We start from the raw sequence: 27168 nt of genomic DNA, 5'->3' as shown, positions 1-27168 counted from the left end.
AAGCTTTTTTTTTTCTTTTCTCTTCTTTTTTAGAAACCTCAGCAAATGTCCCCTCCAGTTTCATTAGCTTTCATGGAGTTACCCCCTCATTTCTGAGCCAATTCCTGAAGCCAGGAGAAATTAATATCCTCACGGGTTCAAGCCAATGAGGATCCACTCCTATAGCTCTGAGTGGCTGGAAACGGAGGGGGGTGCTCCACCAGGCAATGAAAAGCTGTTAGGAGGAGTGGTGGCATGGATGCCAGGGAGACGGCGAACAGACGTCCACCGTGGTGCTCAGTAGGTCTGCATTTCCACTGCCTTTGAATCTTGCAACTGTTCTCCAGGATGTCCAACATTACAGCAATCACTAGCATGGGCTATGGCCAGAAAACTTTTCTATTTTTAAATGACACACAAATTATTATGCTCCATCGCATTGTTTCAGTGATCGACTTTAAAGGGCCCTGGCTTACCTCCTCCTGGAATAATAAAGCAGTCACAGGAGTTCTTTGGGCCCCTCCAAAAACCACTCCAGAGCGGTTTGCCACACATAATAGAGGGTGCACTTGAAAGGCAGCATCCAATGACCAGTTCTGGCCGAAAACTTTTGTGTTTTTTGAAAGTTCAGTAAGCACCAGAAGTGACCACAATGTGTTTGAAACTTTATAGCATGTGTCTTCAGGAGACAAAGTGCCTAAAACTAGATGGAAAGACTTGTAATTTTTTAAATTAAAAACTGTAGACAGGAGAGGTAACAGTCAAAGTAAAATAAGCATGAATCCTACGTTTTTGTTTCAAAAATAAAACCCGAGGTATGGGGAAAATTGTAATATGGAATTCAGAAATCTGCTTTGGCCATATGCTCTATTTCATGGTCACTGTGCCTGCTCTCCTTGGCCAAAAGGCTCTCAGTGATGGGTCAAGCCTCGCTGGGAAAGACATAAAACCGATGGGACCAAAGGCACAGGGTGGAGAGGGGGGCACGTTTCTATCCTCACCTTGGTGATCAGAGGGGAAATTTACCATCACCGGCCTCTTCGGACTACGCTACTGGTCTAGGTGGTCGCGTGAGAAGGTGGAGGGACCAACGCTGGCCATCACTACTGCCTGAAACACTCAGGCCTGGTCAACTCCCAGGAAGGAGGTCAGGTGTGTGATCTTCACAAATGAAGGCAGCTCCAATCGGTACCGGCCTTGTCCATCCTATCTCAGCAGTTTGTGTGGATCCTGGCTCCACCACTGACTCAAGGAAGGAGTTAGTGCACTCGCTCACTCACTTTCGGCTTTGGTGTCCTCATGTGTAAAATGAGGGCAATGATACACCTGTCATAGACTGATGTGAGAAAAAAAACAGCTCATGTGACAAGTGTCTGAAAATGTCTAGGAAAAGCCAGCCTACAAAGGCCATTCTCCCTCCTGCCCCCTGCTCAGTCCCATTCAGTGCTCGAACTGCATCAACACACAACTAAAGTGCTTTGATCACAGACCTCTCGTAATTCCTCTCTGCCTCCTCCAGAATGCCTTGTAGCACTCAGCTTGTACAGTCCTATGTATGTGTTAAGTCATACCTGCGGTAATCGGATTAAGAAAAAGATCAGGAAAATCTTCCAGTTTTCACATAGATGTAAAAACAACATAAAAAGGCCACAAGAGCATGGCCTCGTCTCTTACTGAACATACAATCTAGGGCAAGTTTAGTTTAATAGCAGACTTAATCAGAGCTTTTAAAATAGCAACAACAGGGGCACCTGGGTGGCTCAGTCAATTAAGCATCTGCCTTTGGCTCAGGTCCCATGAGGGTCCTGAGATCTCGAGCCCCAGGTCGGGCTCCCTGCTCAGCAGGGAGTCTGCTTCTCCCTCTCCCCCCACCCTTCCCCTTGCTTGTGCTCTCTTTCTCTGTGTCAAATAAATAGACAAAATCTTTTAAATAAATAAATAAATAAATAAATAAATAAATAAATAAATAAATAAAATAGCAACAACAAATCTATTAGACTGTAAAGTCCTTGAAAGTTGAGCTCCCTTTTATTTAAATTTATATTCTCCTAAGGAACACAGGGAGACTATCCTCCCCCTAGAAGACTGGCTGGCATGTTAGGAGCTGCCGAAAGGAGGGATAAAATAAAATACTTTGAAGGCCTTATCACTTGAAAGGTGTAAAAGGCTGCTTAATTGCTATAAAGTAAAAAACACAGAAATCACAGTTAAGAAAGATTGGACTTGCTACCTGATGACTACAGAAGTCACAATCCTTAAAATTTCTTCAACTTCAAATCACTCTTGAGAAGTGGTGACCCCTGGCCTTGAGACAGAAGATTTCCTCTCGGGTCTAGCTTTGATCCCACGTCCTCTGGCAAGTTCTTTTTCTGTCCAAACTTCAGTTTCCTTAGCCACACAGGATATGAAATAACAAGTTCTCTAAGACCCCTTACGGCTGTAAAATGAGGTGTCCAAAATTCCTGCACACATTTGTGGCGAGTCTCCTGTGAGAAAGGCACCCTGCTCGGCGCCCCGCAGAGGCGGGACACAGAACAGACCCAGACTGTTCTCAGCAGGCTCGTGGCTTATTAAGGAATAAAACACGAGGGCACAAATCGCTGTGATTCGAGGCAGGAGAGGGTCACGGCCATCCCAGAGGTACTCCCCAGGCACTTGCGCCGTATAGACGAGGACTGGCTTTGTGGAGGGGCGGCATTCGTTCCTGTCTTGATGTGACAAATACGAAGCACCCACTGGGCCAGGCACTGTGCCTTCGTACAGAAAACACGACACAACGGTGAGCAAGATACACAGAGCGCTGCCCTCGCCGTGCCTGAAGGCTGGCTGGCAGAAGACAGAATTCGGGGCGGGGGGCGTCCCAGGCGGGGGGCGCCGCGCGCTCAGACAGGAAGGCAGGGCAGCACACAGCACGCAGCAGTGAGTCCGGGCTCTACCCGCGCAGAGGTGCGCAGCACGGAAGGTCGGGATGAGAAAGGGAGAGACGGAGGGTGCGCCTCGGGCGGAGTCCCTGACGTGCGGCCGTGGACCCGCATCGGCCCAACAAAGCAACCTACCCGTCCGAGAGACGGGAAGCTTAGGAAACGTGACGCGCTCCCTCACTCCGTATCCCAATACACTTTGTTTGCTGAAACTAAAAGGCAGACACCCGAAAGAAAATTCCCCCAAAAAAGTAACTGAAATAAGTTTATTTGCAGGAGAAGAACATCTGAACATCAGGTACAGTCTGACCCACAACGATCCAACAACAGCCGTGCCTCGTGCCGGGAGCACGGACGGGTCGGAGGAGACATCGGCTGAACACTATCAGAGAGCCAGCGCACCTCAGTGACACGATGCGTAGTGACCATGACACAGGAATAAAACTACGACAGCAAGTACGACTTTGGGAGCTACAGTTACAGTATCAACAATTAGGCCCTTTTTAAAAAATGAAAAAAATAGATTACAGCTTTATTTCAAGCATTTTCAGTTGGATACAACTTTATATATTTTCACTCACGATAGACAGCGGAAGAAGGCCTTCTGAAGCATCTGCAGATAAAGTATATACCTTGTCTAAGCGTGGGCAGCGGGAAGCGCCCCGCCAGCCAGGAGCTCAGGTGAGAGAGCGAAACCGTGCTGGCCACATCCCGGCCGCCGGTCAAGACTGGCACGCCTTCACACTTGTCTAAAAAAGCTGACATCGGAGATAAAAGAAGGGAAAGAGAACCAGCATCATTCCCTTTCAGTGAAGCAGTCTAATGCCAGACAAGGGGCTTTCCATGTTGGATTCCGAGTGTGTTGTCCCCAAGTGCAATCAAGTGCAATCCGTCCGGGCCGAGGAGCTGCCGGAGGCCGTGGCGGCCGCGCCGAGGGAGCCGGGAGGAAAGTGTTAACTGAACACTACAGAGATGGCCACTGATAACAGAGCTTCTAGAGGCCCCGGGCCCACACGGGGCGAAGGGCAGCCAGGACCACGGGTGCAAAGGTAACATGCGCTCACTGAACTGCACACATAGAGCTCCTGGGAGGGTTGACAGTTCTCGACACAGGTTCCTGGTTGTAGTTTACAATATCTGCCTTCACCACCCTCTGTCATAAAAGAAAACAGAGCTATTATCAGCACATCAGAACGTTTAGAAAGAGCTCGTTAAAGTATATTTTTATTTTCTGAACTTTGGTGAACTTCTGATGACAGACACCATAAATGAAGCCAGAGCTGATATGAAAAGAATCAGTCAGAACAAACTGATGTAGAGCTGAGATGCTGGGCAGTGAGGGGCTTGGGTCTGGGTTTGGGGGTTTTTTGTTTTATAAGGACAGAAGAGCAATTCTTTTACTGAGTCGTCTCTGGTTTTACAACATTAACTTGAGGTTACAAGTCTAATACAAAATTGACAAATCAATATAAAAAACTAAACCCTGGTTATAATTTAAAGCAAAGGAATTAGAATTAATCACTCACGTGTTTTAATTCATAGGCAAGACCTCATAATTTCAAGTAAATATATGTCATTATTTATTAATATTTAAATAAACCATTATACCCAGCCATAACTTTTTTAGACTGCCTGCAGCAATTTGCAAGTTAGCAAGAAAACGTGTAAATGTTAAATAGGAGTCACATATAAAGGAGAAATGTTTTGAGCAGCCCAATTTTTAAAACTTTTCCAATTTTTAGAACTTTCCTCCCAAATCCCTAATTTACTTCCAAAGAGCTCACTATTGGGTTATGAGTAATGACTCTAAGAAAATACAGAATGAAAAATTTAGAAAATTACCTCATATTCATGTTTTACTAAAATAATTTAAACCAAAAGACACTTTTAACTCTTCTTTCCATCCCCCTAACCCACACTTCAAGGAATATCTTCAATGATGAATTCAGCAATATGCCTTAAGTAATAATTAAAATTAAAACAGCTCCTTCACTGTCCTCAACTCTATTACTAAGTCTGCGTACAGAAGCAGACAAAGAAAGGTAATTCAAGGCAAATTTTAAAAATACTCTTTCAACTACCCTGCTATTTCAGGAAAAAATGGGAAGCACTGAATAATGTAGTAACTGTCTCAACTCTCCACTGCACATGTGATAAACACAACCATAAAGACAAATATGTTTGAAAGTAACTGAAATGCTATTTTAATTTGTTCCAATTCCTTGTTTGTCAGTCTCCTGGCAAAGAATCAGTTTTTCAAAGTTCTAAAACAGGACTTACCATGAACAATATTAATTCCCAATAATGTACAATAATCATTTGAACTTCTCTACTCATAAGGAATAAAGAGCAAGACAGCTAGTCCCCCCGCCCCCCTCCCCCAAATTGCAATCCGTTTACCCATTAATACCTGCACTACTGTACTGAACAGATTCTACTCTGAGCAGAGTTGGTATGTTGATTATCTTCTTCCGGGTACTTCACTATTTCTGCCCTGACAATATGCTGCCAATTCCATACAACATAAACAAGATGAAGAAGAAAGAGGGGGGAAAAGAAAAAAAAGAAAAAATGGAAAGTATGTTCAATGACTGAAAATAGAAGGGAACACCAAAGCAGAAAAATACATACATAAATTTAAACATGTCACAGAAAAAAACAGCAGAATATATGCATATAAAGGGAAAGAAAATGAGTGAAGATCCATGAAACATTATTCTTTGCAACTCTATTTAATTATTGAAATAGACATGTGTACCGAACCTCCCAGACAAGTTGCAAGTTCTCTTTTTGGTATCACAAAGACACATTATATCTATAACACCCAGAATTTCAGAGGACAACAAAGAATTACAGGGCTTTTCTATACTAAAGCGCAGTAAAAGTATTTAATTCCATCTTTTTCAACAAATATTACTGAAGATCTCTCTGTGTGCCAGTCACTCTATATTGGGTGAATTACATGGGTGAATTACACAGGCTCTGTTCACAAGGTGCTCTGGACTAAACGGAGGGAGAAACATGTACACAGCTAATTGCCATACAAGATAAGAGCTTTACTAGTGGACTTACAATATGTTGAGGGAACACAGGAGAAGGAGTAATTAATTTTCTTTGAAGGTGGGGAGTGGACGCATAAATCAGAGGAAGCCATGTGCCACTTACAATCTTTACACTTAATAATATCTAGTACTTGTCAAAGACTTCTTTTTGATGCTCATTCCCTCATCCCACACAACCCTCACCTCCATGCTTCCAAATTCCATATAGAAATAAACAAGTTCGAAACACACTTTTCTTTCATTTAAGAAAAAGTCCAGACATATAGTGTTTAGGCACAATAGCTACTGTTTCAAATATCGAAAGTTTTGCTAAATAAAAAATCAAAACTACTTTGATAGGTTTTGGATTGCTATAACCCTTAGGATGAAAAGAGCATGTATGACAAGTATGTATGATAGAGATAACGTGCTCCCCTCAAATTTCTTACACTTGAAATTATCCTCACTTTTTTCAAATATCTTATTTCAGAAAATCTTTCTTCATATTAGTATCTATTAATTAACACATATAGAAATACATGTTAATACGGGCAGTTGTTTGTGATAACATTTATAACGATTGGATAAACAACTGAGAGTAAATGAAGAGGATTCTATGGTATATTAGCCTTGGATGGGCTCTGCTCCAATTCTCTAGCAAGCAGCATTAACTTCTGGACAAGCCTCATGATTTACTAGGCATTCAGCCTGATGCTATCAACAGAAGAATTACCAACTGCCACATGAGGTATTAACGTTGAACACCATTATCCGACCTCCCCAAACCTAACTGTTTCATGCCAAACTATGGGTTACAATAAAGAAAGGGGATTTTCATAATCAGTAAGCAACTCATTAATCCTCCACAATGTTGGTTTAAACCCTATCCTATAAACACAACCAGGTTACTGACCTGTGGTCAAGACATTTTGGTTGAAGTATTGCCTAACATAAATGACTTGGATTTTCACCATTAATTTTCATCAAATTAATGAAGAACTAACAAGGCAACATCTTTCTTGGAGGCCTTGGCTGTCTGACATAAAGCTTTGTACAAAGTTTCTCAACTGGAAGCCAGACTAAAGCTCTGCAGATTCAAAACTTTGCTTTCTATGAGGAGAAAAACATAATTTCCATGCCATAAACTTCATGGTAGCTGGTTTCATAGTAGTCAGCTTGTTTACAAGCCATTCACTGATGTTTTCAGAGAAAATGTTACCTACAAAACACCACCTTGTACCTGTGGAGTCACAAAGTACACTCTGCTATTGTTCCCTGCAATTAGTTAATGGAATGAAAATAAAGAAACGGCCCTAAGAGGAAAGAAGCCGTGTGGCTAAACACCAGCTTAACCCTTATTCTGTCAGAGTGTTTACTTGTGAGTGGATATTGGAAAGGGAAGCGGCAGCTACGCAGAGGTGAGCAAGACAGCAACCCAGGAGCTGGGGCAGGAAGGTGTGGAGAGTAGAGATGGACTCTTGGGAGGACACTGAAGATCAGTTTGGCCCATTCTGCGACTGTGTCTTAACCCAGATAGTAGCAACACATCTGCCACCGCAAAAGTTGTAGTTTGTCACATTCAGGATATGGAGTACACATACCTTGTCACTATCACTCATCCAAAGCTAATCACTGTTCTAGATATTGAAGACATTCAGATAAATAATACATAATCTCTGTTTCCGAGATGTGTAAGAGTCTAGCACGGAATACAGAGATGTAAGCTATTAAATAATACTATGGTTGATATATATTCAAAGTGCAACAAAATTATAGATTATCACTTAACGCATGGTTATAGCATTTTTTAAAGCATGGAACTTTGCACACGGCAGGAACTTAAGAGAAACTTCTTTTCTTTTTCTTCCATATAAAGTGCCCTTAGATGCAGCCAGAACCTTCGTAACTTTGGATGCAAGTTACTTTACCACTTCGGTCTTTACAACTTCCTGATATAAAAACACAAGGTTTATCTACATCGTCTCTAAAGTCCCACCTTTAGATCTTGAAACTATATGAAAAGTAACTTTAAGAGGTGAGGAGGAAAAGAAAAATATGGGCTATGATATGGAAATCCGTTAAGCAATGTTCAGTGTCTGAGAACTAGAATAGTATGTACAAAGCGAGTAAGTAAGTTCTGCAAGGAAGACAAGTGATGTTTAGGATAAGAAAGGAATCTCAGGGCAGTTTTTGTAAACAGACTGGAAAAAATAATAAAGATTAACATCTACGTAAGAAAAATCTAAGCTCCTTATGGCTCCTTAAGGAAGGTCAATATTCAGATAAAGCCACAGAGACGGACCCTAGGATCAGGGGTTAAATGGGCACTTGAGTTGTACAGTTATGTGCATGCCTACTACATACCAGGCCCTACACCAGACATGTTCATATGCAGCATGGAAATATTCAGAGGGGACATATATATATATATATATATATTTTTTAAGTGAGTTTAGTGTCTCAGACATGAGAGAAATTTTTGTTTTGAGGAAACTAATGCTTACCAAATTCAAACCAAACAAAAATTCACAGTTTATTTTTTTTTAAAGATTTTATTTATTTATTTGACAGAGAGAGAGACAGCCAGCGAGAGAGGGAACACAAGCAGGGGGAGTGGGAGAGGAAGAAGCAGGCTCATAGCGGAGCCTGATGTGGGGCTCGATCCCATAATGCCGGGATCACGCCCTGAGCCAAAGGCAGACGCTTAACGACTGCGCCACCCAGGAGCCCCAGAAATTCACAGTTTATTAACTGACAAGTGAAAATGTCAAGGCTTATTAAAAATGCATTAAGAACTCTTGGGATGCCTGGGTGGCTCATGGCTCAGTCCATTAAGCATCTGCCTTCAGCTCAGGTCATGATTCCAAGGTCCTGGGATCAAGTCCTGCATCAGGCTCCTTGTTCAGCAGGGAGCCTGCTTCTCACTCTGCCCGAAGCTTCCCCCTGCTTGTGCCCCCTCTCCTTCTCTCTCTCTCTCTGACAAATAATTTTTTTAAAAAACCACCCCTCTTAATATCAGGTATATACTGCAAAACCTCCTTGCAATTCAGACTGAAAGAGATAAGACACAGGAGTATGCATTTTCTCCTTGGATTATCTGGTGCATTACTGAAAAGCTGAATGCTGCACCTTTGAGAGAACAGTAATTAGAAATTCGGTTTTTTTTCCCTAAAGGTTTGACTACTTTGTAAACAAACAAACAAACAAAAAAAACTTGAACAATATGGGAAATGAGGACACTTGTTAACAACTAGTCCCAGTTTTTACACCATCTTAGAGGAGAATAGTTGGGGGAGAAAAAAGAACTGATAAATGATACAAATGCAACTACTGCTTAAATCGGGGACTGTGGACAAGGCAGCTAGAGTGTACAGAAGTGTTTAAATAGCTGTCTGCCCCACCTGTTCTGGGAGCTCCGTGAGGACAAGGACTTCCACGTATTCCTCTCTGGATTCCCAGATTCTACTGTGGCCCCTGGTAAGAAGCGGACCACCAAAGAATGTATGCTGTATTCATGAACTGTGTTCCCTTTCTTTCCTCCCCTTTCCCCTTCCCCTTCCTTGCAAAGCTTGCAAAATGTGCTGGTAACTCACTTTAAAGAACTCCCTAGGAGGAACAAACAAGGTTAGAACTAAAACAGCGGAATCTCTTTAAATAATCACTGAATACAACCAAGACTATAACCTGATCATAAATACCTATGTCACAAACTGAATTACTATAGCATCAGTTTCCATGTGACTGGGAGTCTAAAGACCAGCTCCTTCTCCAGAAAATAATACAAAACACTTTCAAATGCTACACCAAATTCCCTCAGGAATCTGTCAAAAAACACAGAAAGCAAGTGTGCACTCTCTTTCCCTCTTTGCCTTGCCTCCCTGCCCCACCTCTTTTTCTCTCCCCCTCTCTCAGTCACTTACCAGTTAGAATGGCCATCATCAAGAAGAAAGCAACAAATGTTGGGGAGGAAGTGGAGAAAAGGGAATCCTTTTACACTCCTGGTGGGAATGTACATTGGTACAGCCACTATGGAAAACGGTGTGGAGGTTCCCCCCCAAAGTAAAAACAGAACTACCATACAATCTTGCAATTCTAACTCTGGGTATTTTGCCAAAGAAAATAAAAACACTAACTTGAACATATACGCACCCCCATGTTCATTGCAACATTGTTTACAATAGCTCAAGATATACAAACAACCTACGTGTCCATCAATAGCTGAATGGATAAAAAAAATGTGGTACATATATGGGGCACCTGGGTGGCTCAGTCCATTGAGCATCCGACTCTTGGTTTCAGCTCAGGTTGTGATCTCATAAGTCATGATCTAATGGATCATGGGATCAAGCCCCATCTCATGGTCTGTGCTCAGCATGGAGCCTGCATAAGACTCCCTCCCCCTCTCCTACCCTTCTCCCTACATTCAGACACAGGTGTTCTCTAAAATGAATAAATAAATCTTTTTTAAAAATATAGTACATATATATACAATGGAGTATATATATGAGAAAGGAAGACATTCTGTCATTTGTGACAACATGGATGGACCTTGAGCATGTTATGCTAAGTGACAGATGTCAAACAAAGACAAGTACTGTGTGGTATCACTTATATGTGGAATTTTAAAAAGCCAAACTTGTGAAAACAGAGAATAAAATGGTAGTTGCCAGGGATCGGGTGTTTCCCCATACCGGGGAAGACAAAGAGATGTTGTTTAAGGGTACAAATTTAAAACGAATAGTAAATAAGCCCTAGGAATATAATGCACAGTACAGTGAAGACAGACAACAATATTGTATTATAATCATCGAACGTGTTAAGACACTAGAGCTTAATTATTCCAACTGCTAAGAGAAAAGGTAATTATGTGATAGAGGTGCTAATTATCACTACAATGGTGATCATATTACGATACATAAATGTATCAAATTAACATGTCATACACCTTAAGTTTATCCAATGTTATATGTCAAACATATTTTTTTTTAAGATTTTATTTATTTATTTGACAGAGACAGAGAGAGCGTGAGAGGGAACACAAGCAGGGGAAGTAGGAGAGGGAGAAGCAGGCTTCCCACTGAGCAGGGAGCCCAATGCGGGGCTTGATCCCAGGACCCTGGGATCATGACCTGAGCTGAAGGCAGATGCTTAACGACTAAGCCGCCCAGGCGCCCTGTCAAATATATTTCAATTAAAAAAGAAATAACTGTGCTCAACATGGCTTGCTGGCTTGCATGTAAGTTCTTAGAAACCTCTTTTTAAAATCTGAACTTTTGAAAATGTTTCCACTGAGAAATGTTGTTAATTGTGAAATCGATAATTTAATTGGCAAAGACACCAAATTCATGAGATTCGGGAAAGAAGAATGAGATTTCCCTACACAAAGGATTCTGACAAACAACAAAAGAGGGCTCTCGTAATGTGAACTCATCTTCAAATGAATGAATTCATTTACACTCCACCAACAAACTGAAGACTGAGTTAAGTGTCATCGCATAATAAACAAGATGGGGTGCACTAAAAAGGTAAGGTGCACAGGAAAGGTAGAGCTATGCAGTTAACACATATGATACCCTATTTAGTTAAAATATGCCTAGATGTAAAGTCCATCTCTAAAGTCAAGATAGTAGCTTTCTGGCTCTTGTGACTAAGAGTGAGCTGAGAACATTAATAAAGCATCACTAAAATTTTGTTGTTTTTTTTTTTAAAGATTTTATTTATTTATTCAACAGAGATAGAGACAGCCAGCGAGAGAGAACACAAGCAGGGGGAGTGGGAGAGGAAGAAGCAGGCTCATAGCAGAAGAGCCTGATGTGGGGCTCGATCCCGGATCTCCGGGATCACGCCCTGAGCCGAAGGCAGGCGCTTAACCGCTGTGCCACCCAGGCGCCCCTAAAATTTTGCTTTTTAAAAATATCCAAGTTAGTCCATCTCTCTGGAGTTACTGCTGAACCTGAGCACTGTTCTGGAGATGAGGCAGTAAACGGCATTCTTTCCCAGAGTGGCTGCCTGTGACCTACCTGCACACCTTCGCCTCTAGGAGGGCCCACCTATCACTCAAGCTCCCTTTTTTCCATTCCAAGAGTTGGAAGCGTAACCTAATGAGCCACCCAAATGCCCCTCCTCTTAAGATTTTCTTAAAAACATTTTCTTGTCTCTAGCTTACTTTATTGAAGGAATACAGTACATAATACATAAAACATACAAAATATGTGTTAATCAACTGTTTATCAGTAAGGCTCCAATCAACAGTAGGCAACAGTAGTTAAGTTCTGGTAGCATCAAATGTTACATGTGGATTTTCAACTGTGGGGGGATGGTCAGTGTCCCCAATTCCTGAATTGATCAAGAGTCAATTGCAACTATTTTTATGTGTCTGGGAGTAATTTACATGGCATAAGATATCTTAACACCATGACTGAGCATAATAAGTGCTGAAATAAATGTCTTTTGAAAAATGAGAAATAAAAAGAGATTTCCAGAGTTTCAAATATTGTAATCAAGTCCTAGAAAGAGTCACTTCAGCATAAAAATTTTCAATTGATATCTGCTTTGTTTTAAAACACACACACACACACACACACACACACACACACACACACACACAGAGTGACCATGAAAATAAGACAGATCACTGAAAAAATTAAAGAAAATATAAGGATGGGAAAAGACAATTGTATCTTTTTAGCTGTATGGGATGGGCATAGAGTGGACAGGATTGAGGAAAAATGTAATTTATTTGTTGCTTCTAGCAAACCAAAAACTTAACTTTAAACTCTAGGCTCTTACTCTGATTTTTCATTCTATCAAACATGTGAATTGGTATACCATTATGGTGGTATTTTTAAATGCTTGATTGCTGGTATTCACATTTATTTTATTAGTCTAAGAAATAGTGAAAGAATTCCAAAATCTTCAATAATTAATACCATTATTAAATTGTGCATTAAATTTACAATAAAATAGCATCGAGAATTAATATCATTATAGTAGGGGGTGTTTTAGATTAGAACAGAGAACACAGACTTAAAGAAAAAGTAATGTTTTACCAAAGTGAACATGGAGGATGCCAAATGGAGTAAAGTCTAAGACTAAACTTAGATAAATTGTTGGGATTTTTGTATGAAATATAAAAAGAATATTGTAGTACAGAAATCCTGGAAGAACTTAAAGAAGGAAGTACAAAACAATATGGTCAGCATCTTAACCCATTATTTAACCACTGATGAAATGTGTATTATATTAATCTCAATTTTAGGACAAAATGAAGTTTCAAGGGTATCATAATTGGGCAAAAATTAACATCCTCCATCTTCCACAATAAACACTGATTCATTCATACACACAATTTATTCCTAAGGCTTTTAGGGATATGTACATAGAATGCATAAATGTGAAAGGAGTCAGTGGTGAAAATTAATGTCTTTTAGGAAATAAATTGATTTTTAAAAATATAAAGTTCAATATAATCACCTGTGACTGTTCTATTTCTGCTTTGTTTAACTTGATTCCAAGGATTTCAGCAGCAACTTTCTGAAAACACAGGAAGACCTACATAACAAAAATAGGTTTAAATGATTTAAAACAGGCATGCTTAAGTTGCCTTCAAATAAATTGAACTTTCTAAAAAATGATAAACATCAAGAATTGTGAAAATATGATGTAACAGGTTATTACAAGAATAGCTTTGTCAAATATACTAACATTTTAAGTGTAATAATTTTTAAATGATTAAATCATAATTTGAAAATCATGCAATTCACTAAATTGGTCTAAACATAAACACATTAAAAATTTACATTTTAAAAATTTTATTTTTTTAAAGATTTTATTTATTTGAGAGAAAGAGAGATCACAAGCAGGAGGAGGGACAGAGGGAGAGGGAGAAGAAGACTCTCCACTGAGCAGGGAGTCCAACGATGCAGGGCTGGATCCCAGGACCCAGGGATCATGACCTGAGCCAAAGGCAGCCGCTTAACTGACTAAGCCACCCAGATACCCATACATTTTAAAATTTTTAACATAAGAGAATTAATTACAGATGCCACATTAAAAAAAAAAAAAAAAGACTACTAGCATAACAAACTCCTAAAAGTACTGGGGAAAATAAATTAGTCTGTACTTTAGTACCCAGGTTTTTCATTGCCAATTCTATATTGGTCTTTTGATCTGGCTTTAGCCTATCTTAAAAGATCTTACCTTCCAACCCTTTAATAATCTTTGTGGCTTTCACCAATTTCAATAAATTCTCCATATCTCTTGAGCAAAACAACTTAGTAATCTTTATTTTATTGGTTCAGGGTAAAGGAGTAGTATACTCTGTTATCATTAAACAGAAATCAACAGTATTTTCTATAAACAGCCTTTCATACATACTTAGCTTATGCTGGGCCCACTAGGATTCCTAGGACTTCAATCCAGATACTGACTGCAATGATATACTTGTCTCTGCTTCTTAAGTGTCTTATCATATTTTTACCCCTACTTATCTCATGATTACTTACTGAATATTTATTGCAACTAATTTTGATTTCTTTTTTTTTTTTAAGATTTTATGTATTTATTCCACAGAGAGACAGCCAGAGAGAGAGGGAACACAAGCAGGGGGAGTGGGAGAGGAAGAAGCAGGCTCATAGTGGAGCCTGATGTGGGGCTTGATCCCATAACGCTGGGATCATGCCCTGAGCCGAAGGCAGACGCTTAACTGCTGTGCCACCCAGGCGCCCCCTAATTTTGATTTCTAAAAAAAAAAAGATACATATCTCCAAAAGGCTTATGTCATTTATACCCTAAAAATCATTATACATGATAGTTCACTGATGGTCAACATTCAAGAAAAATAAGAAAGCTAGTGTGGTGGAATGGAGAGAAAGTGGGGGATTGTGAAGGAAAATAAGCAAAAAGATTAAGGGAGTACAAATCACATAAGATCTGGTAGGCTATGGAAAGACTTTGGCTTTTATTCTGAGTTAAATGGAAGCCATGGGAAGGTGGCTTGATGTGACTTCTATTTTAATAGGGTCAGTCTGATTGTTGTATTGAGTATTCTCACTACAGAAGATCAAGGGTACAAAAAGAGGAGCCAGCAAGGACACTAACGTAAGAGATGATGGAGGCTTGAAACAAAGTGGTAGCAGTAGAGAGGGTATATCCAGACATATCTGCATACATCATGAAAGTAGAACCAAGAGGACTTGGCAATAGATGTGGGGTATAAAAGAAAGAGAGGAGTCAAGAATGATTCTAAAATTTTCTCCGCCTTAGCAATTAGTAGAACATCTGCCATTTATTGAACTGGGGAAGACTATGGGAGATTTCAGGAAAGACTTCAAGAGTTCAGTTCTGAACCTGAATAAAATTAGGGCCGCTTATCAGGCAGCTGAGTGGAGGTGCTGGGCAGGCAGCTGGACTATAGGAGTCTGGAGTTCAGGGAAGAGGTCTGTCAAAGCCCTGGGGCTAAATGAGGCAACTAAGGGAAAAAGTTTAGAAAAAGATATCCAAGGACTGAGCCCTAAGGCACTCCAATATTCAGAAGTTGGAGTGAGAGGGAATCAGCAAAAGGAACTGAGAGAGAGTAGCTAGTGAGGTAAGAGTAAACCAGGAGGTGTAGTACCTGGAAGGTAAGTGAGGAAAGTATTTCACAGAAGAGAGTGATTAACTGTTTCATATGCCTCAACTAAGTCAAGTAAGATGAGGACTAAGAACTGACCACCACATTTAGCAAAAACTAGGTCACTGGTGACTTTAATAACAGTAGTTCAGGTGAAATACTGGGTGAAAAAGTCCAGCTGAAACTGTTCAAGAGAAACTGTAAAGAAAAAACTGGAGACACCTCTTTCAAAACACATCCCACTGGAACTAGGGGAAAGAAAGAAGGCAACAGCTAGAGAAGAGTGTGTGACCAAGAGTTTCCTGTTTTTAAGATAAGTCATAATATTTTGTATGCTGATCAAATAATCCAGTAGACAGAAAACAAGCGATGATGCAGGAAGGAGAGAGAATTGCTGAGTAATCAATGCTCATTACTAGGCCAAGAGAAATGGGACCAATGCGTAGTGGAGGAATGGGCCCTAGCCAGGAGCACAGAAGGTCTGTCCCACAGTAACCGTACAGAAGACAGAAGATACGGGAACAGAGGCAGGGAGTGAGGTGAGTGGGGGCAAACATGGTGGCAAGGGTATGCAGTTATCTTCTCTTGACTTCAAATTTCTATAGAATAGGAAACAAGGTCATCAGCTGAGAGAATGGATGAGGAAATGTTGAAGATCTGAAGAGAGAAGAGAAGCTATGAAAACAGTCATCTAGGTGAGAGAGAGTGATGATGGCCTAGGGACACGTGGTAGAATTACTGAGCAGCATTAAGGGCTCACCTCAGGCTAGTGATTGCGAATTTTAAGTGAAACCTCCAGCATGGCTCTGTCTCTCTCACATCATGTTCAAATGCCTGGGGGCTGCCACAGAACAGTGGGGGCTTGGTTTAAACCAGAGTTAAGGTTTAGCCAAATGAGTCTGATAAAGTCAAAGAGAGGAAAGGGAACTGAGGGCATATGCATGGCAATGATTTTTGGTTGGCCATGAGATTTAAGTTAGGAAAATGAGGACATGAAAGGAGGTTAAGGACATTAAAAAGGCGTTAAGATCAGCGTCTGGCAGGTCCTGCCGGGACTGAAAATGGACTGGATGAGGGCACTCAGGACTATGAGCTGGAAAGACCGGAGGGTGGTCAGTGATTAGGATGTCTGACACTGAGATAGGAGGTAACAGAAGAGCTGTAGTGATTTGTAATGACAAAGCCTGGGAGTGAGTGGCTGAGATGGGGTGCAGGACAAATAAAGACACTGAAATCACTAAGAATTACAACAAAGGTATTGTTAGAGAAAGTACAGTCAGGAGCTCAACTCCCCAGTGATGAGGAAAATAACCTGAAGATGGAGATGACTAAAGTCTCAAAGTGATTCCACAAGAATGAACCACTTCAAAGTTGCATTTCAAAAGAAAATAACGAGGATTTTTAAGGATGGTTCAACGTAAGTACACAAAAAATATGGAGTGGTTAAACACAAGATAAAATACCAGAAGTTAAAATAATTCTAGGGGCACCAGGGTGGCTCAGTCGGTTAAGCTTCCGACTCTTGATTTCAGCTCAGGTCGTGATCTCACAGTTGTGAGACTGAGCCCTGCATCAGCCTCCACACTGGGCAGGGAGACTGCTTAAGATTCGCTCTCTCCCTCTCCCTCTGCCCCTCCTTGCCTGCTCACATGCTCACTCGCTCCCTCTCAAAATTAATTGATTAATCAATTAATTAATTCTCAAATGACAGAAGACTCCAGAAAGGTAAGTGAGGGTGAAGCCCAATCCATCAACTTATCAAGAAGTACTGATTTTATATATTTTTAAATAGCATGTGTGGGTGGGTATGCGCCCATGTTTGCATTATCTTGGGGGAAAGGGTTCTGATAATAATCAGAAAATAAACTTAATGAAATTTTTTAAAGTTCAACCTCGATAGCAATCAAAAAAATTCAAGCAGCAAAACAGCTTTTTTTTTTTTTTTGGCCTACCAAACTGACAAAGATTGAAAAGCAAATAAATAAATCCTGGATGTTAAAAAAACACCACGGTGATATGGCACAATGTTGGCGGTAGTATGGATTATTAAATCTAATTAAATCTGATGATTAAATCTATTTAATAATATTAAATGACATGGCCAAATTTTCTGCACGTAAATATATTAAATAAAAAACTAAAACACCAAATTATTTCTGTATTTATGATCTTAATTTTTTTTTAAAGATTTTATTTATTCGTTTGACAGAGAGAGAGGCAGTGAGAGAGGGAACACAAGCAGGGGGAGAGGCAGAGGGAGAAGCAGGCTTCCCACTGAGCAGGGAGCCCGATGTGGGGCTCGATCCCAGAATGCTGGAATCATGTCCTGAGCTGAAGGCAGACGCTTAATGACTGAGCCACCCAGGCACCCCTATTTAGTGCAGTTAATAACCCTGGAGTGTCACTACTTAGGTTTACAAATCCTATCCCCACCACTCATTAGCTGTGTAACCTGGACCCCCATTACATAATCCCTCTCAGACTCATCTGTAGCGCTGAGATAATGGGAGAAGCACAATGCAAGGCACAAAGCAAGCATTCAGTGAATGCAATTCACCAGCAGCAACAGCAACAGCACGAGCATTTGTGAGCATCGGAAAACTATAAGGAATCATATGAGGTTGTGAATGGTCATCTCTGGATGCTGACATAGTGGGTGATTTTTATGTTCTTTCTTTTTTTGTTGTTCTTTTTAACTCTCATACTTTTAAATTCCCTAAAATAACCAGAAACTTATGTTAAATGAATTATAGATATAATGTAAACAGAATAAACATTTTATCTATTTTATGTCTTCAATAGGAATTAATTTGTTCCAAAAGTTAAGCCTGGGAAGTGTACTTCCTGTGAATATTATTATTAAACAAAAGATCACTCATAATATTCAGTATTCATTGTTTTACTTACAGAGTCTCCTGTCTTTGCTGAGACAAAGTGGCTACTAAAACCATTTTCCCGGCAAAACCGTAAGTGTTTTTCAGGTTTTACTGTTCGCATATGCTCCAAATCAACTAGAAAAGTGAACAAAAACAGTGAACAAAACTCGATATAAGAGTCAATCAAAACACTGTTAACATGTTTAAATTTGATTTACTTTCCAATAACATATCCCAGCTTAGACACTAGCTGTGTCACCTTGAGCAATTTCTTTATCCTTTTTATGCTTGAGTCTATAAGTCTAAAAACTGAGACTAACAAATACACCTGCCTTGTGTAGAGTTATTTGACAGTGAATCCACGGATGGTCCACAATGACCAGCACATGAAAAGTGCTTGAAAAACGAAAACTATCATTCTTATTTCCTACAGCTTCGGGAATGCTGATGAGACCCAAAACAGATCTACTTAGCATAACATGTTTAAACATAATGATTGTAGTTGACCCTTGAACAAAGTGGGTTTGAACTTAGATGTGGATTTTTACAGTTCAGTACTGTGAAAGTATTTTCTCTTCCTTGTGATTTTCTTAAGAGCTATTCTTTTCTCTACCTTACTTTATTGTAAGAATATAGTATATAATACACACAGCAAACAGAACATGTGTTAATTGACTGTTTATGTTATCAGTAAGTCCTCCAGGCAACAGTACGCTGTTTGTGGTTACGTTTTGGGGAGTCAAAAGTTATACATGGATTTGACGATGCAGGGGATCGGCACCCCAAACCCAATGTTGTTCAAGGGTCGACTATAACTGAAAGTAAGATGCACTTACCCAAGCACATTTAGTTTGAAACAATTTAATTACTTTAATAATTACAATAGTTCTGCAATCTCTATAAATTTCAATGTTAACACAAACACAGAATTTTGTGCCAAAAGGTAGCAATATTTTGTTGCATGTTTACTTTATTTGAAACCACGGTTTAATTTCACAAAGATACATCTCAGTTGCTTTCCAAAGCTAAAGTCTACATTCTGAAAGCACCGGGTCAGGGAGTATTTCCTTGAATAGGTGTCGGTGCTTTAGAGCAAAGCACAGTACTCGTGGCCAAGAGTGGTTTTATCCAGCACAGTCTATTTTTTCAAATGTGATCCTTTATTAGACAGTTTCTCTTTTTACAACACTACAGACCCTATAAGGGTGTTGACTCAATGCCGTCAAATTATAAGGCAAATATATTCGCAGGATTTAAGGACAACTAGGCTCTTTGAGTCAATAGAGGAAAAAAAAACTTAAACTGATTTCCTGAGGAAGGGACCCAACTGACTTGTAAAAACTTGTAAATTTGCAAATCTACTAAGGCTACATAATAGTGGCAATTGATTATCAACTAAAAAATGTTCTCATGCTACATAAAAGGCTTTATTTAAAATTATATTGAAGGTCTTTAGTTTGTAGGCTCAAGAGATCTTTCTCTAGGAGATTTTTGATCTAGTGGGGGATTTCTGAGTCTCATTTATATTGCTTAGCTTGGATAATATGGAGCTTTTTTCTTTTCTGGCCACAAGTTGCTGTTCCTTAAACATCACTGAGACCTTATTTACAAGAACAAGCCAAAAAATGTCCAGATACCACAGGCATCAATTTGTAGAAGACTAAAATAAAATACTAAGCTATTAGCACTGACATTTATACATCTAGTTTATCATAATATTGAGGCTAAAATGCTTTCCTAATTCAACATGAGTAAGAACAAATCATGTCACTAAGAAAATTACCCAATGAAATCACTGTCCAATTAAAAATAAAAACAAACATGAAGTTTGTCATTTAATATGTGTGTGCATCCATCTTTTCGAATGCAAGAGTCTACCATTGTTCTGTTTTTTTCTTTCTTGTTTTTCCTCCTTCCCTCCTATCCATCAACAACCTAACTACCACATACACTTATCTATAGCCCTGGGGAATTTACTACCCAAGCAAAAGGTTTTTCTTAATGAAGATAACCATGATTGGGCACCTGGGTGGCTCAGCAAGCTGAGCGTCTGACTCCTGGTTTCAGCTCAGGTCATGATCTCAAGGTTATGAGATCAAGCCTCACGTTGGGCTCTGGGCCCAGCAAGGAGTCTGCTTGAGATTCTCTCCCTCTCTCTCTGCCCCTCCCCCAGCTCACTCTCTCTCTAAAATAAATAAATTAATTTTTAAAAAAAAGATAACCATGAGAAACTAGTACTATCACTGGTCAATTGAAAACAACAATATTTATCCATCAAACACTTCTTTTTTTTTTTTTTTTTAAAGATTTTATTTATTTACTCGACAGAGATAGAGACAGCCAGTGAGAGAGGGAACACAAGCAGGGGGAGTGGGAGAGGAAGAAGCAGGCTCCTAGCGGAGGAGCCTGATGTGGGGCTCGATCCCAGAACGCCGGGATCACGCCCTGAGCCGAAGGCAGACGCTTAACCGCTGTGCCACCCAGGCACCCCCCATCAAACACTTCTTGAACACCTATTCTCTACCAAGCACTGTGGGAGGCAGTAAGAACCCAAAGATGAAAAAGAATACAGGTCCTAAAAAAGCCACCACCCGTATTTTAGGAACATAAAAGACCATCAGCAATCAGAAAAGTTATTTTAAATAACTGAGATTCTGACAAAGGAGGTAGCAGATATAGAATAGGCCCTCCCAGAACTGCACCACAAAGTTTTCCTCTGAAGATAAAGTTATAGTGAGACACTGATAAAATCTTTCCTTTCTGCAATTTTAAAATTATTATCTAGTGATAATACATACATGTGATAACACTCTATCATACATGTGATAACACTCAGTGCTTTGATTTAATTTCCTTTATGTCCTTCAGTGAACCTCATCATCTTTCTAGTTCTCATATTTTTTGAAAATGGAATAAAAATTTCCTAATAATGGTAATACGTATTCATTACCCAAGTATTCAGAAAAACAACCATGAAAATGAAATGTCAAATGTAAAATGCCATTAACTACAGACAACTACTGATAACATTTTCATGTATATCGTTCCAATACCTAAGCAACTGAAGGACAAAGGCATTAACATTGTATATACATGCAACTTCTTTTACCTCAAGCGTACTATAGCCCTGCTTAAACAGGTGCTTACCAGTTTCAAAGGATAACCACTTTATAGATCATTCACTTGTTCAGTTAACAAATATTTGAGTGTCTAGTTGGCCAGGCACTGCAGATACAAGGAGCTTACATTTTAACAAAGGCAAGAGACCAATAGGTAAAGTACATAGTCAGAGATGATTGTTAAGTGCAAAGACCCTAAAGGAAGATTATGCTTAGCAATAAGAGAAAAGCAGACCAGGGTGGCTGAAATGAGTTAGCAAGAGTGGGAAAGAGCGGGAAATGAGGTTTAAAAAGCCAGGAACCAGATCACAGAGGGTGCACTGGCCATTGTAAGAGAGATGGGAAGTTACTGGGGGCTGTAAGAAAAAAAGAAAAAAAGGATGTAATCCAGCATTTTAAAAGGTTCCTTTGGGCTGCTTTGCTGAGAATAAACTACAGAGTCAAATGTAAAGCCGAGAAGCCACTGAGGAAGCTACTGTAAAAATCTAAGAAAAAAAAAATCAGGGAAGAAAGCAGAGCCAAGAGAGACTGGGTTGCAGTGATACATACATATTTTTTGAGTCCCTGGATCACACCACAGCTGAAGACAAAACAGTTATTGGGTTTTTCAGTTATGTGAGGCTATAAAATTCCCTCCATTTTTGGTAAAAAAACAAACAAACAAAAAACCTAAAGAAAGAGAAGATAATAGTTTGGACAACACTCTACTTGGTAACAGTAGAGATGGTAAAAAGTAGGGCAGATTCTCAATACATTTTTGGAATAAAAAGTAAGTACAAAATGCTAACAGATTTGACGTGGGATGTGAGGGATTCAGAGAAATCACTTGAAGACAGTTAACCTGGATTTAAAATGAGACACAGTATGTCACAGGTTTGTTCTAACCACACTCAGCTACATGGGAGGAGGTGCTGAGCACATGAAGGTTTGCATTCAAGCAGAGAAATTACTTAAGTAATTAAGCAGAGAAACTGTACCAAGCACAATTACTAAAAAGAAGGGCAGGTAAGTTGAAGATAGCAGACGTAAGGAAGTGATTAGCCTGATGGAGCATGAAATATAAGTTGAGTAAGGAGGGGTTCAGGAAATTGAAAATTGTTGATATAATTGGTAGCTGATGTTAAGGTTTTGTGTAGGACTAAAAATTACTGGAGTTGAGTTACTAATGCAGCTGAGCTGGAAAGACAGGAGATAATGGATAGACTGGGATACATGAAATTAGTATCAATATTACAGAGAGGGCCCAGAAACTGATATGACTAGGTTTTCAGAATAAGTATGTTAGTGTAGGTCGGGGACAAGAGGACTAGAGGTAAAGAACTCAAGGAACGTGAGAAAGCAAGGATACTCTGTGTGGACACTGGAATTACCAGGAATGGTGACAGCAACAGTAATGGAGTGACTGTGAACCAGGAGAAATCTCTGGGAGTTCAGGCAGGGGTTGGCTGATAACGCTAAAAAATACAAGTAGCTAGCTGGAGGGAGGTATAATCATTTGGCTTGATATTCAAATCCAAGGGTTTTTAGGGAAGACAAGGAGAATGGTCTGGAAAGAGCAACACTGAACAAGGTCACCTATCCCACCTCCAGTCCTGACTGATAAGGTAGATACAATAGGGGAAAATCAACATTTGAAAGAGCTTCAGGAGGGGTGCTTGGCTGGCTTAGCTGGTAGACCAGGAAGGGTCGTGATTTCAAAAGCCCCACGCTGGGGGTAGAGTTTACTTAAAAAATAATAATAATAAAATCTAAGAAAAGAAAAACAAAGAGCTTCAGGAGAAGACAGCATCATCCTCATAGAAGATAGACTATTCCAACAAAAAAGACAAGTGAGTACACACATTATATGGCAGAAGTTTTAAAACTTTTGTTCAAGGAAGATATTAAAAATACAGGAATTTTACTGATGTGGAAGGGTCTCAGAAATTAAGAAAGGATCGAAACTAGCGTCTGAAAATGGGAGGTCAGGGCTGTATAGGATAAGACTGCAGGAGATAAACCAATGATATCAATGTCCTAGGCTTTCTCGTGTAGCTAACATAAACGGGGATAAAAAGCACAAAGATGAAAAAATTCTAAGTCTACATTAGACAAGAAAATCCAAATTTTTTTATTGACAAAACCAACTATGCAAAAAAAAAAAAAATTACTTGGCTCATTCATTCTGACCTGTATATTAAAATGGAAAAGGAAAAAAAAAAAAGATGTCAAGATAATAAGTCAACCTGTTATGCTGATAAAATCACATGATACATGAAATAGAAGTTGTATGAGAAGCCTAATTTTGGTTAACCACCTTAATTTTGATAAAACTTGGAAAGATGTTAGAAAGAACAACCTGTACAATTTTTAAGGTATTTTTAAAATACAATTTACAATATTTCATATTTTATAATTTAGATTTACAGCAAGAAAGAGATACCAACAAAAGCATATGTCAGGGTTTTATGGAGTATTAACAATCCAGTGAGAAGTGGTATTTTCTCAGAAAGGTAACTAATAATTATATTTGACAGAATGTTAGCCTACCTTAAAAGCCTTTTTAAAAATGTTTCACATAAACCTGTGAAAGCATTGTTTGATCAGTAAGCAAAGAAAAGCAAGTGAAAAAAAATAAAGAACTGAAGTTTACCTTTCAAGTAGCAAAACTGAAAGAAAAAAACAAAACAAAACAAAATAAAAATAAAAAACATGAGAACACCCAGAGTTGATGAAAGATGGTACAACTAGCTTTTTGAAAAGCAACTTAGAAATCTGTGCCGAACCTTAAAACATTTATACTCTATGACCACGTAACACAACTTGGAAGAGTTTATCTTGAAGAAAGCATCAGGGGTGTAGAAAAATAGCAATTATAAATTAAGATCTTCACCACAGAGTTATTTGTAATATAAGAAGTGTCAGAAGAAGAAGAAATCTCCCAAAAATGACATACAGTTAAATTATGACACAACCACATAATGCAATATACTCTCTGGCCATTAAAAATCATAGACTTAAAGACTATTAACTGAAATCTTGGTAATGATTTTTTTGGGTTTGACACCAAAAGCAAAGGTAACAAAATAAAATATAAACAAATGGGACTACATCAAATTAAACTTCTTCACAGCAAAGGAAACCATCAAACAAAATGAAAAGGCAACCCAGAGAATGGGAGAAAATATTTGCAAGTCATATATCTGGTAAGGAATTAATATCCAAAATATATGAAGAATTCATAAAACAATCCAATTATAAAATGGGCAGAGAAACTGAATAGATATTTTTTCAAAGAAGACATATAAATGGCTAACAGGTACACAAAAAGATACTCAACATCACTAGTCATCTGGGAAATAAAAATTAAAACCACAATGAGATACACCACATCTGCCAGAATGGCTATCATCAAGGAGACAAGAGACAAGTGTTGGCGAAAACGTAGAAAAGGGAATCCTCGTGCACTGTTGGTAATGTAAAGTAGTATGGAGTATGCAAAAAAGTATGGAGGTTCCTCAAAAAAATCCCGCTGCTGGGTACATAACCAATGGGAATGAAAACAGGATCTCAAAAAGATATCTGCACTCCCATGTTCACTGCATCATCATTCATAATAGCCAAGATATGGAAACAACCTAAGTGTCCATTAACAAATGAATGAATAAATATGTGGTATAGGGGCACCTGGATGGCTCAGTTGGTTAAGCATCCAACTCTTGACTTCAGCTCAAGTCATGATCTCACAGTTGTGAGATCAAGCCCTGCATTGGGCTCCACGCTGGGTGGGGAGCCTGCTTAAGACTCTCTCTCACTCTCTTCTCCTCTGCCCCTCCCCCTACTAAAAAAAAAAATGTGGTGTATACACACACACACACACACACACACACACACACACACACGATGGAATATTATTCAGCCATGAGAAAGAAAGAAGAGAATCTTACCATTTGCAAAAACACGGATGAAACCTGTGGCATTATGCTAAGTGGAATATGACAGAGAAAGACAAATGCTATATGATAGAACTTGTATGTGGAATCTAAAAAAGCTGAACTCAGAAAAACAGCAAAGTGGTGGTCACCAGCAGCTGAGGGTTGGGGGAAATGGGAAGATGTTGGTCAAAGGGTACAAACTTCCAGTTCAAAGATGAGTAAGTGCCGGGATTTTAATATACGGCATTAAGCTGCTAATCTTAAATGTTATCACCACAAAAATGAAATGGTAATTATGTGAGGTGATGGAGGTGTCAGCTAATGCCATGGTGGTAATCATTTATGCAGTATGTACGTGTATCAAGTCAACATGCTGTATACCTTCAGTTTATACCATGTTACACATTAATTATATCCCAATAAAAGTGAAGAAAAAAGACTCTTAAGTGAAATAAGCAATAGTATAGGATGTTAAATTTAAAAGCAGAGGGACGCCTGGGTGGCTCAGTCGTTAAGCATCTGCCTTCGGCTCAGGGCGTGATCCCAGAGTCCTGGGATCGAGCCCCACATTGGGCTCCCTGCTCTGCTGGGAGCCTGCTTCTTCCTCTCCCACTCCCCCTGCTTGTGTTCCCTCTCTCGCCAGCTGTCTCTCTCTGTCAAATAAATAAATAAATAAAATCTTAAAAAAAAAAATTTAAAAGCAGAGTACAAAATTGCACATTTAATAAAACTTCCATTTTGTAAACATATATGTGCATAAATAAATGACAAAAAATACACTAGAATTTGTTACATAATTTTTTGAAAGATTTTATTCATTTATTTTATGAGCAGGGGGAGGGGCAGAGGCAGAGGGAGAGAAAGAGAATCTCAAGCAGACTCCGCAGTGCAGCCCCAACGCCAGGCTCATTCCCACGACCCTGAGATCGTGACCTGAGCTGAAATCAAGAGTCAGATGCTCGACCAACTGAGCCACCCGGGTGCCCGTTACACCAATTTTTAAAAATTAAAATTGGGAAGAGTAAAATTGTTAAATGACAGCTTTTGTTTTGGACTATTCTTTCAAAGATGTTTTCACAGCAAGCAGCCTACACAGAGATAGTGCCTTCCTCAGGATAAAGTGTAAGGCTGTCCACTGTCTGGTATAATAAAGCAAAGCCCAGAGCAAAGTTCAGAGGTGTACCTGTAACCCGTTATAAAGGATTTAGGTTTCCTAAGCTCAGGGCTCCTCAGCTGTGATAAAAACCACTGCATGCATATCATCTGTGTAGGCCCCTCACACTGCCCTACTGGAACTTAAGAGCAAGGAGAACCAGTGCAAACAGGGAGCTGACCTTGCTTGCTTGCTGTGGTAGGAGTAACAAAGTCCTTTATCTCTGACCCAGGATCTCATGCCTTTTGCCAGTGTCCACAGTGGTAGCAGGCTAACTTGCTAGCTTCCAAGTAAGGTAAAATTTAGGATCCTGCACTGTTCTTAACACAAAGAGTAAAATAGTTATAAAAGGGTAAGATGGCCAGAGGAGAGAACTGTTCATCAACCTACACTGCATTTCTCAGCTTGGCTTGCAGTTTGGTGTGGCCATAACACTAACTTCTGATCAGTGTAATGAAGAAAGAAGTGACATGCATCACTACTTGGCTTGACCCATATAAGCTTTCCAGGTGTGAGTGCCTGGGTGGCTTAGTCAGTTAAGCGTCTGCCTTCGGC

The 27168-nt window shown here is 39.5% G+C and overlaps 1 protein-coding gene across 2 annotated transcripts in view; it reads right to left on the bottom strand.

Annotated features, from left to right (window-relative positions):
• Window positions 1-3152: 3152 nt before the first annotated feature.
• The window catches only part of RAB28 (RAB28, member RAS oncogene family), a 93608-nt gene continuing 69592 nt past the window's right edge, over window positions 3153-27168 (bottom strand). Inside the window, exons 5-8 of one of the 2 annotated variants that reach the window (XM_045771320.2) lie at window positions 18459-18562; window positions 13415-13492; window positions 5311-5405; window positions 3153-4053 (exon numbers count right to left, since the gene is read on the bottom strand). In XM_045771320.2, coding sequence (XP_045627276.1) covers window positions 5316-5405; window positions 13415-13492; window positions 18459-18562 — 272 coding nt within the window. In that variant the 3' untranslated portion in view covers window positions 3153-4053; window positions 5311-5315. The remainder of the gene's footprint in view (window positions 4054-5310; window positions 5406-13414; window positions 13493-18458; window positions 18563-27168) is intronic. The other variant, XM_045771319.2, reaches the window with a different exon arrangement.

The sequence above is a fragment of the Ursus americanus genome, chromosome 8, assembly GCF_024610735.1.
Source record: "Ursus americanus isolate L20-20 chromosome 8, mUrsAme1.1.p, whole genome shotgun sequence".
Classification (NCBI taxonomy): Eukaryota; Metazoa; Chordata; class Mammalia; order Carnivora; family Ursidae; genus Ursus; species Ursus americanus.
The sequence above is the reverse complement of the archived record's forward strand: the minus strand, read 5'-3'. Positions and strand labels throughout refer to the sequence as shown.